Source organism: Vigna umbellata, chromosome 4, assembly GCF_029865625.1.
Source record: "Vigna umbellata cultivar VRB3 chromosome 4, Vumbellata_1.0, whole genome shotgun sequence".
Lineage (NCBI taxonomy): Eukaryota > Viridiplantae > Streptophyta > Magnoliopsida > Fabales > Fabaceae > Vigna > Vigna umbellata.
In genome coordinates, this window is record NC_142168.1 from 50,848,607 (window position 1) to 50,860,912 (window position 12,306).

The 12,306-nt window shown below is 30.9% G+C and overlaps 1 protein-coding gene and 1 pseudogene across 2 annotated transcripts; both read left to right on the forward strand.

Annotated features, from left to right (window-relative positions):
* Positions 1-2,741: 2,741 nt before the first annotated feature.
* LOC148200516 (uncharacterized) lies at positions 2,742-5,989 on the forward strand. Its single transcript, XM_088112285.1, has 9 exons — positions 2,742-3,072; positions 3,766-3,878; positions 4,122-4,261; positions 4,361-4,555; positions 4,703-4,793; positions 4,886-5,027; positions 5,287-5,397; positions 5,493-5,592; positions 5,785-5,989. Exons 1-9 carry the CDS (start codon positions 2,916-2,918, stop codon positions 5,825-5,827), a joined length of 1,092 nt encoding a protein of 363 aa, XP_087968411.1. The 5' UTR covers positions 2,742-2,915; the 3' UTR covers positions 5,828-5,989.
* A 75-nt stretch (positions 5,990-6,064) lies between these two features.
* Positions 6,065-11,151, forward strand: LOC148200517 (uncharacterized; annotated as a pseudogene). Its single transcript, XR_015785811.1, has 11 exons — positions 6,065-7,253; positions 7,998-8,087; positions 8,175-8,313; positions 8,504-8,749; positions 9,123-9,262; positions 9,362-9,559; positions 9,706-9,796; positions 9,889-10,013; positions 10,272-10,382; positions 10,478-10,577; positions 10,681-11,151. The product of XR_015785811.1 is annotated as an uncharacterized LOC148200517 (transcript).
* Positions 11,152-12,306: the final 1,155 nt, after the last annotated feature.

Consider the following 12,306-nt stretch of genomic DNA (forward strand, 5'->3'; position numbering starts at 1 on the left):
TGCATGATGGTGTAATAAGCTTTTTGAAAGGGCAAAGTGGGAAAAATAAAGACTTTCTACTTCTTCTTCTACCTCCACATTCTCGCTCCTGCGTCCCAAATTTCCATGGCTGCGTTTTGGTTCTTTTGAATTGGGAATGCACGAACCTTGAAGGTGGTTTCCCTTGCAGGTTGCGATTGAGATTCTGGCTTAGAGGAGGTGGATAGAGATTCACAGTGGTGCTCTGGATGCTTTTTTAGGGTTTTTGTTGTCGTCAGATTTGGGGGTTTTTGGGTTTTTCTGGTTTGTCTTTGCTAGTCTGGTGATGGTGGGGAGCGTAGTTTTAGTGCCAGCAGTTCGCGCGTGGAGGAGATCGAATCTTGCGATCTGGCAGAGAGGAACAAGCTACTGGTTATGCGATAGTGGAGAAGACATAGATGTCGCGGCGCACTCGTGATGATGGAAGGACCTGGTTTGAAGGTTCTCGCAACGGTGTCCATGGTAGCGCGAGGTAAGATTGGACTAACTCTGCGATTTTGTGCTTTGATTGAAAAAGAAGATGATGGGGGGTGTCGCGATTCTGATGGTGGTGGCTGTGGAGGTCGCGACTCTGCAGCGGCACTAACGGTGTAGATGAACAGTGGTGCGGTGGTGGGCCACGACGAGATGAGCAAGGTGGTCGTGCTTCAACTTCTTTCAAACCGATGTTCTTCCCCACCAACACTTGCATCTACTTCAACAACGATTTTGTGGATGAATGATGAGGCCTATAACTCAAATTTCCCCAATTTCATTTCGACATAGCAATTGCAGAGAGAATGTAGAATACCAATTTCCAACTTTGCCCTTTCTTTAATTGAATTTCCATTCTGTTTAGTTAATTTTTTTAATTCAAAATTTAAAATAATAGAATTGAGTCACGTTTTTAATGACACATATGTAAAAGCAACATTGTCAGCATGTCAGGTGATGCAATCTTTAACGCCGTTTGATCAATTTGATGGAAAGTCCCTATTTAATTCAATTTTACAAAAATAAGGACTCAATTGAGACGCCAAAAAAGAAATGGTCATAGTTGAAATTCTGGATATAAATAGGGACTTATCAAGACATTAAACCTAAATAAAATTAAGATGTAGAGTCTTGAAAAAATAAAGTAAAATTATGGGAGAGATCAGCTCAACTAATGAAACATTCCAACTTTTAATAAAGTTAAGGAATTTTAAATTCATTGAAGTTATAATAGGGATCATCTTAGTGAATGAATCTTTCTTACCTAAACTTTTAATTCAATTAAGTTTTCTGGGAGAGATTATCTCGAATAATAAAGTTTCCCTACCCAAACCTTTAATTCAATATAATTATTGGAGAGATCATCTTATTTGATGAAGGTTCCTTACCCAAACTTTGAATTCAATGAAGTTATGGAAGGGATAATATTAGTCTCCAAACTTTTAATTTAATGAAGTTATGGGAGGGATTATCCCGAATGATGAAGCTTCCTTAGTATGTTTAACTAGAGTGAACATATGTGAGTAGAATAATTATAACATAATCACATGATAAAATATTGTGTTATTAATTAGATGTCTTATTAAAACCTCCTTAGGACAACAGGCACATATAAAAAAGAGTGCATCACAAATATATACAACAAGATTAACTATAATACAATTTCAAATGCATTCCAAGTTATAGATATAACAATTCCATACAAATACTCACGCCAATATACTCTTTTATCAACTACTTCTCAATATGAAAAGATTATTCTCCAAATTTGTCGAGAACTTCACATCATGTTTACTGCATCGTTTACCATTTTTCATACTAATTCTCTTATATTTAAGTTTCACCTTGGATCTTCCAAACTTCTTCTTATACAATAAATTATAAGAGATTAAATGTTATTTATTTTCAATTATTAGATTGAAATTAACTTTTTTTAAAGTAAATAAAAAGTATATAAAAATGGATAAAAAAAGTAACAGAAAACCATCCCATGTTTAAAATTATGATTTCAAAATATTTTTGGAAATTACAATTTTTACTATCTATTCATTCATTTGTATTTATTTTCATTACTGTATACCTATTATAAATAAGAGAAATTACACTATAAGTCTCATGTTTTCTTTACTAGAGTGTGTATAATGAAACAAATTTTAATAATTAAAAAGATTTAAAATTAACCTCTTACAATATATATTATACTTTTTAATTATATTAGAATCTATCTATTATGATTTTCAAAATGAAAAGTTTAAAACATTAGAAATAAATGTTCAAAATAATGATTTAAAAAATTTAATAACAATATAAATTATATAAAACATAATAAATAAAATGGAACAATATCTCCTCAAGGAGCCACTCTATTAAACGAGACATGCGTGCGTGCATGGCTGTATAATTAAATTAATTGATTACTTAAGAAAATAAAATAAAGAATAATTATACATAAATATATATTCTCTACGAACCGTTAAATATTATATTAATACTTTATTGATATTTAGAAGAGTAAAATATTGATTTAAAGAAAATGAAAATAAAAATAAAATAATATGAGATAAAATATAATAACAATATAAAATATATAAAACATGATAAATAAAATGGATAATATCTCAGTAAGCGGGTACTTTACTGGAGTGGACATAGGTGCATAAAAAAATAAAATGGACATCACGTGATATGTCATCAAGGAAACACTTCATTGGAGAGCACATCGGTGCAAGGCTGTATAATTATGGAAGCACTCTATTGGTATATTGGACGGCACATCGGTTATAACATTTCTCTGCAATGGCTGTATAAAGATGGAAACCTCTTACCAATAATAATATATTTCTTAAGATGGAAACCTCTTACCAATAATAATATATTTCTGTGTGATAACAAGGAAAAAGCTATTACCAGAAAAACATTTCTGAATGTCCAATGAAGCTACTGTCTCCTCAGGTCACCGATTCTTTCCTCTTCACCATCAACTCGCTCCCAACTCAGCACTGAACTCGGTCACTGCTTTTTCATCTGAGGTTCATATTTGTGCTGAATGGTGGTGGCAATGGATTCAGCTTGCTTCCAATGGTATTTCTTTTCTCTCTTTGTAAATCATATTTTTGTTCTCTTTTCTCACATATGAACTGGATCAGACCATACCCTACAATGATTTTGGAAGAAGTTAGGGTTTAAATTAACTCAGTCAAGTTCATAAGATCATGGTTGGCTTTCTTAAGTCAGAATAGTTCATAAAATTTGTAAGAAACTGTAGTATTTTTTCCTACATTTTGAAGATGCACACAAGAGTAGTAGTTTAATAATAATAATAACTAAAATGAAAGATCTATTGGTCTAAACTAATAGTTGTTATTCATGATGTAACCTTGTGAATAGATTTAAACAGTTGTAAATATGATTTCTTCCAATCTGTCTTGGCACAAATGAAATTAGGTGGTGCATTGTTGATGTGTTTGTAACATATTACTTTGTGCATTGAAGTTCTGATTGAATGGTCCTGTGGATTTTTTCTTTTCTTTTCTTATTTTAGATGTTTGTATTTTTTTTATAAAAGTGTGATATGCTTAGCACCACTGTTAAAGAAAGAAATCTCAACTAGATATATACGAAGATGTGGGAACAGTGGAAGGGCATAGAAGAGCTCAAGAACTTTTTTTTGTCATGTTTATGCCAAAGTTTTTTTTAGTTTGCAACACCATCCAAAGATCCATTGTTTTGTAAGATTATACAAAGAAATTACAAAAATATCTTATCTTGTATCAGGTACTCTGTATCAAAGTGCCAAGGGATATGATTTTAAGTCAGTTGCAGAAATTCTTACAGTTAAGAAGACTTCAGAAACATTAAATCCATCGGACAAAGATAGTATGGAAAAGGTATGTTATTTTTCTAACTTGTGATTAGGTAATGATGATGTGGGAAAATGCCTTGCAACTTTTAAACTTTTGCAGAGTATTAGTAAAGTTATGATTTCAAGAATATTATTGTTACATTGAATTATATATCCTAAAAAAAAAATGGTATTATTGTTGAAGCTTAATTCTTGCTTTATAATTATGGTGTGGCAGTCATTCATAATATATTTATCAAGTGTTATTTATGTGTGTAATTTTAATCAGGCTCTTGATCTCGAGGAAGGAGAAGCTAAAGCCATTTTTAAAGAATTGATCAGTGAAGAAAGTATGGATGAACATAATTCCTCACTGATTCAATTTCACATTAGATTGTTGGAATTGATTGCAAGCAATTCGAAGAAAGAGTGAGTTATCCCTTACAACTCTTATTTGGAGTTTTCTCAGTGATTAAATTTTTTTTAGATGCTTGAATTAAAGTTTCCATATGGATTATTTTGGTGTAGGTCTCCATCCTTCTCAACCAAGAATGAAACTAATTCATGGTTGAAACATTTAGAGGATTTGATTATGCAATCATATCATCTAAATGATTTCCCTGTGGATTGGTTTCAAGAAGGCATCAGTGGATACTATAAATTGGATTTGTGTAAAAAGTTTAAACTGATGACTCTTCTTTGTGACAAAGCTTTGAACACTCAGTAAGTACTGTTAAAAAATATTCCTTTTTGTGTATTCTTCTTTTGTTTTATTACTTTCACCACTTCATCTTTCTTTTCTTTTTTTTTTCTTACTTTTGTTGTCTTAATATCAATTAAAGTGGTGGGAAACTTGCTTAATATGTCCAGAAAACTAAGGAGTTATATTCAGGACGAAAATTCAAGGCATGCAAAAGTAGCGAAAGAAACAAAACTTAAGATTGCTTCAGCTAAAGAAAAGGTAATATAAAACAAGGTCTTATGATGCTCTTTGTATATGGATTATCCTTGCTGTTACAGTTCATAATAATTCTGTGTGTATGATATGTACAGATAAAGTGTCTTGCACAAAAGTTGCAGAATGAGAATGCCAAAGTGTCCTCCATTCTAGGGGAGGAGCATGATGCTCATATAAAGATAAGAACTGAGGTTGACGAAGCACACATTGAGATGATAAAGAGCACAGGTGAAAAATGTATGTCATGATTAATTGTTTCTTAATAGATGTTAAGGTTAAACATCTAGGTAGGTCTTGGTTTAATAAAGAAATAAATGTTCTTAATGTGGTAAAAACAGAAAATAGAGTATGTGTAGGTAATTTTGTTTCTTAAATAAATTAACGCTCTTAACTAGGCCAAAATGGAAAGTTTGGATACATATAGTTGTTTTATATGTTACTAGTTTTAATGTTTATGCTATTGTAAGGGTTGACAATTGTTTTTCTTATGTTAAAGACAAAAGTGGATGTGATGCTACGAGAATCAATCCAGAGTTTGTGGACAACAATGGGATGACATTTTGGAAGTTACAAAGTTTCAATGACGAATCGGTTCTTCTGCTGCAAGGTAATTCTCAAAATTTATGAGCTCAATTTGTCTGATTGATGATACCATTTTGACTAGGGAATTAGCAAGTTTTCTAAAAGAAAGCATCAATGCAGATATGAAGATACAAGATGAAACTGCTACTTTACCTGAAGAAAGCTGGTTTGTTTACGGTCTTCCAGAGAAGGACGAGATTGATAAATATATATCTTCAAGGTGAGTTGTTTTCTTAAACTTGAGTGAATTGTTGTTGTGATTTCAGATACTTTACATCATATTTGAAATTGAATTGCTTATATTTTGTCAATGAACATGATGGTGAATTTTTAATGTCCTATTTGGATGTTTTTATTTGTAGACTAAGCCACAGCTATTGAATCACATGTTTCTTTTCTACCTTGGTTGCAGGGCTAAAAGACTTAAGAGTCTCAATTCTCAAAAAAGTTTGTAGGAGTTTATGTTTAATGTTAATTGTTCTTAATAGCATAATGCTGGCAAAAACCCTCATTCCATATGGGTCTTCTTTCAGTGGAGTAATGGTATTGTATTAATGATGAGACTCTTGTAAATTTATCTACTAATAACTATATGTTGCTAACATTCTTTTTAACATGATATCATTTTTTGTTTTCTAGGTTTCGGTGGAAATCTCTATATGGTGGCCATTTTTATCAAAGTTAGAGTAGGTTCCTCCTTTTAAACAATTTATAAGTAGGTTAATAACCTATTTTCAGTTTATGTACTCATATATGAGTTATGAAGACAACTTACACTTAAACTTACATCCAAAGTGCAACACTTTATTTTTAATTTATTTTCAATAATAGAAATAACTCGTTGCAAATGCTTGCATCATAAACACCTATAAGCACTTTGGTGGTGTTTGAATAAAATTCGCTCTTAAATATTTATAATGGAAGAAAGCTGCTAAAAATAATTGAGTTTCTCCAATAAAGTCTAGTTGCAAACTTCACTTGTTGACAATGTTAAATCAAAAGACTGATGTAAAAGCTAACAGCACAAGTTATAAGAGAAGTGTTTAGAAGTCCCACATTGCATACATCAAGTCTTTCAGTGCAACTTATATCTATGTGGAGCAACTTCTTTGGTTAATACGAATCTGTTTTAAGATGGAATATTACTTACTCTAGTAGGATTGCCCAGTTTAACATAGACATACCTCTGAGGGGATGTGTGTTGTAAAGTCCCATTTTGTCTGCTACCGTGGTTAGTTGTCCTTAAATAAAACTTTTTAGGTTTCAAAACCAGCTAAATATTGTTTTTGAAAGTCTGATTCAAAGGAAGCAGTACTTTAAAAGAATGAGATGCTTTGACACACAAATTTTTTCCATTCATTTGACACTCTCCTTTACTTTTTACTCTTTTCTTTCTTAAAAGTACAAAAATCCACTCTTTTATGACCATTTTATGCATGTAATGTGTGTCAAATGAATGTAAATGTGTGTCATCCTACCATTATTATAAATGAATTCACACATTTAGGAGAAGCCAATGGAACACCTAATGTGTTGTGTAAATGTGGTTTGGATTTGGAAATTTCTTTAATTTTGTTTACCAGATTTTCTTTCTTTAGCTTTATCAGCTAATACTGTTGGCATTACTTTCTTTTGAAGTAGCTAGTGTACTTCTGGGACATTGAAGTAGATAGAATGTGTTCATTACTTTCTTTTGTTTACTAGACTTTGTTCAGTTTGTTTCTTGATTTTGTGGTACATTTGGATGATAACACATTTGTTTTGTTGGTTTTCCACTGTGAAGTGCCGGCAAAAAAAGGAGAATTTTGCTGCAACCTGCAAGAATATAAAGAAATGGAAGAATTGTCCGATTAAGTACTGCCACAAGTGCCTCTTGACTAGGTCAGTTCAGCATTATAAATCTCGGGTTTTTTATTTATTTTAGATGTTTGTATTTTTCATAGAAGTGTGATATGCTCAGCACTGCCGTTGAGGAAGAAATCTGAACTAGGTTACTGCTATATTCCTTCCTATCATATGCAGCATAGCAAAGATATATATGAAGCTATGGGAACAGTACAAGGGCATAGAGGAGCTCAAGGCCTTGTTTTTGGCCATTTTTATGGGAAAGCGTTTTTTAATTTGCAACACCATCATCCAAAGATCCATTGTTTTGCAAGAGTATACAAAGAAATCACAAAAATATCTTTTCTTGTACCAGGTCACCGGTATCCCTCATGAGATACTATATCTTGTGAGAACAGGGTAGGACCATGAATAACACAGTTGTTGTCTATAGTGGTTCTGCGTAGCATGAGTAAGATTGTTTATTATGCTCGATACCTGTGACCTTGTACAGATAAAAGACAAAACATTTTGGTGTGTTTTGTGTGTTTCAACTATAGTTGCAAAGCAATGGAATTTTGGACACGTCCAATGCAAGGAAGAACTTAAAATTTTCTAAGAACTATGACTAATATTGTTTTTATAAATGTGAAATGTTCCAAATGTGGGGTACAAACATGCTATACATTTAGAAGGAATTAGGCTCTGATTGTCACCTGAGATATCCTTGGTACAAAATGAAAAAATCGGAGAGTATAACAATATGTTTTCTCCAATGACGATTTTCCTGTGGTGAATTAGGTATTATGGGGAGAATGCTGAAGAGGTTGCGCAGTTGGCTAATTGGACATGTCCGAAGTGTCGAGGCATTTGCAACTGTAGTCTTTGCCAGTGGGTTTCTTTTTGATTTTTTCTATTTGCTTTTTGAGTTGGTAGTGTATCCATGAGTTCATTCTGATAACGGAGTTATGTTTGTAGAAAACGACGAGGTGAACAGCCTACTGGTCCCCTATATCGTAGTGCCAAGGAATCTGGCTTTAAGTCAGTTGCAGAAATGCTTGCAATGAAGAAGAATTTAGAAACATCAAATCCATTAAATGAGGGTAATCTGAAAATGGTATGCTATTTTTCTACCTGTCCCCTTTGCTAAATCTCTTGTGGTTGACAGATTTGGTTGAGAAGGATCTCTTGTTTAACTGTGCAAATTCATGATAAGTTACTGATGATATGAGTTAATGTGTTTATATTTCAATTTATGATAAACTTTTCATGAGATGGTTCGTGTTCTTTTTTGTTATTTCTTGCAGGAGCCTGAAGTATTTCTCTCACGGGAACTTGGAAATGAACATTTTTCAGATGCAAATGTCACTCAAGTTTGCACCAAAGATGATAGTGGTGAGAATTTTGGAATGAACTTAGAGAGAGAAACAATTGCAGAGGAAATTCTTTTGCCACCTGGCATGGAGTTAAAAAAAATATTTGGCATCGAGTTACCACCCAAAGATGTTGGGAACGCATTGCAAATTTTAGAGTTTTGCAGGGTGTTTGGAAAGGTATGGTTTCATGTTAACCAATTTTCCTGTAGTTTTTTCTAATTAATTGCATTTAATAGTTCACTGATTGAATAACCACAATCGGCAAATTCCTTTAATGCTATAGAGGGATGTTACCAAATTGGAACTAATTATTTCTATCAATATCATGCAACTTGAAAGTCAAATTTTAGATGATTTTGCAGTTGGTCATTTAATTGAACGTTTTGACCATGAATGATATTCCCTTCTGTTACGTTAAATTATATACCGTAGAAAAAGTGGTATTATCGTTCAAGCTTAATTCTTGCTTTATAGTTATGGTGTTGCAACTATTCATAATATATTAATCAAGTGTTTCTTCACTGTTATTCCTGTGTGTAATTTTAATCAGGCTCTTGATCTCAAGGAAGGAGAAGCTGAAGCCATTTTTAAAGAATTGATCAATGAAGAAATTATGGAAGAACATAACTCCTCACTGATTCAGTTTCACATTAGATTGTTGGGATTGATTGTAAGCAATTCGAAAAAAGAGTGAGTTATCCCTTACAACTCTTGTTTGAAGTTTTCTCAGTGATTAAATTTTTTTGAGATGCATGAATTAAAGTTTCCATATGGATTATTTTGGTGTAGGTCTCCATCCTTCTCAACCAAGAATGAAACTAATTCATGGTTGAAACATTTAGAGGATTTGATTATGCAATCATATCACCTTCTAAATGATTTCCCTTTGGATTGGTTTCAAGAAGGCATCAGTGGATACTATAAATTGGATTTGTCTAAAAAGTTTAAACTGATGACTCTTCTTTGTGACGAAGTTTTGAATACTCAGTAAGTACTGTTAAAAAATATTCCTTTTTTTGTATTCTTCTTTTGTTTTATTACTTTCACCACTTTATCTTTCTTTTGTTCTTTTTTCTTACTTTTGTTGTCTTAATATCAATTAAAGTGGTGGGAAACTTGCTTAATATGTCCAGAAAACTAAGGAGTTATATTCAAAACGAAAATTCAAGGCATGCAAAAGTAGTGAAAGAAACAAAACTTAAGATTGCTGCAGCTAAGGAAAAGGTAATAGAAAACAAGGTCTTATGATGCTCTTTGTATATGGATTATCCTTGCTGTTACAGTTCATAATAATTCTGTGTGTATGATATGTACAGATAAAGTGTCTTGCACAAAAGTTGCAGAATGAGAATGCCAAAGTGTCCTCCGTTTCAGGGGAGGAGCATGATGCTCATATAAAGATAAGAACTGAGGTTGACGAAGCACACATTGAGATGTTAAGGTTAAAGATATTAATTGTTTCTTAATAGATGTTAAGGTTAAACATCTAGGTAGGTCTTGGTTTAATAAAGAAATAAATTTTCTTAATGTGGTAAAAACAGAAAATAGAGTATCTGTAGGTAATTTTGTTTCTTAAATAAATTAACGCTCTTAACTAGGCCAAAATGGAAAGTTTGGATACATATAGATGTTTTATATGTTACTAGTTTTAATGTTTATGCTATTGTAAGGGTTGACAATTATTTTTCTTATGTTAAAGACAAAAGTGGATGTGATGCCACGAGAATCAATCCAGAGTTTGTGGACAACAATGGGATGACATTTTGGAACTTACAAAGTTACAATGCCGAATCGGTTCATCTGCTGCAAGGTAATTCTCAAAATTTATGTGCTCAATTTGTCTGATTGAGGATACCATTTTGACTAGGGAATTAGCAAGTTTTCTAAAAGAAAGCAATAATGCAGATATGAAGATACAAGATGAAATTACTACTTTACCTGGAGAAAGCTGGTTTGTTTACGGTCTTACAGAGAAGGATGAGATTGATAATTATATATCTTCAAAGTGAGTTCTTTTCTTAAATTTTGAATGTCTTATTCGGATGTTTATATTTGTAGACTAAGCCACAGCTATTGAATCACATGTTTCTTTTCTACCTTGGTTGCAGGGCTAAAAGACTTAAGAGTCTCAATTCTCAAAAAAGTTTGTAGGAGTTTATGTTTAATGTTAATTGTTCTTAATAGCATAATGCTGGCAAAAACCCTCATTCCATATGGGTCTTCTTTCAGTGGAGTAATGGTATTGTATTAATGATGAGACTCTTGTAAATTTATCTACTAATAATAATATTTTGTTAAGATTCTTTTTGACATGATATCATTTTTTATTTTTGTAGGTTTCGGTGGAAATCTCCTTTGTTTTTGGACTCAAGGGACCTTCATTACTGTAATCATTGTATATAATTTTTTTGTATTTTATTTTAGTGGAATACGAAATGAAATGATTTTTTTTGTAATTTAATTACTATTTACAGTTGTATTTTTTTTATTTAACTAGTTAGATGTACAATAATATATTCATTGAAAAGTGATCATGTATTCTTAATATTTTTAATAGTTACAATAAGAAGAAGTCTAAATTTTTTCTCTTGATCAAATGTTAGCAATATACGACTTAGTGTTACTATTTTCCATAATCATATAATCTATTATTTTCCATAATCATGTAATCTATTATTAGAGATACGTGGGATTATTTGTAGAAGTTGTTCCTAATAAATAGTTTATTAGGTCAATGTGTATGAATTATCTATAAATATCAAAGGTTAGTTGAATATCAATAATAATGTTATTAGCTTTAATTTGTTTTGTTCTTTTATATATATATATATATATATATATATATATATATATATATATATATATATATATATATATATATATATATATATATATATATCATTTTATATTTTTTATTTTTCTTGACTGTTCTACGTATCATCGCAAATCATTAAAAGAAATTAATAGATACACTAATGTTCATTAGGTAAAAAACCAAAAATAAAATATTTATTTTATAAGTTACCGTCGAAAAAATATTAATGGAACTAAAAAGGTAAATGATATATATCAAGAACATAAAGGTTATGTAAATCTATCTTTTAACTAAAGTTGTTACTGAAAAAGTAAAGTAGTTGATACGGCCTTTAAAAGTTTATAATATAATGTGGTTTCTAAAAACAGATATTGAATGATAAATGTAATATTTCATTTTAATCATATATATTTATTAAAAGAGACATTCACTAAAAAATGAATGAAAGAAGAAATAACTCAAATATATATATATATATATATATATATATATATATATATAAAGTCTTATATTATTAAGAGTAATATAATACTGAGTAAAAATTATAATATTGATTTTCAAATAATTTATTTCAAAATTTGAGCATCACTCTCCCCTAGTACTAAATTCATATGATCATCCTAATTTCCTAACATCATTAAAATATCATTGTAAGTAAGAAAAACAACAAACAAATATACGTGTATGAAAGAAAAAAAAAGATTCACTCTAAAGCAAGTCTCTCTTTCATGAAAAAAATAATATACCTTTTTTATGATTTTTATTTAAATAAGTGAGTTCAAATATAAGCAAATTTAATAAAATAGATCTCTTCTGTTAGAAATTTATCATATACTTCAATTTTTAATATATTTATAGCCTTATAAACTTCCGGGAGATAAAAATTTTGTTTAGTGCTCTACCTAATAATTATTTGTAT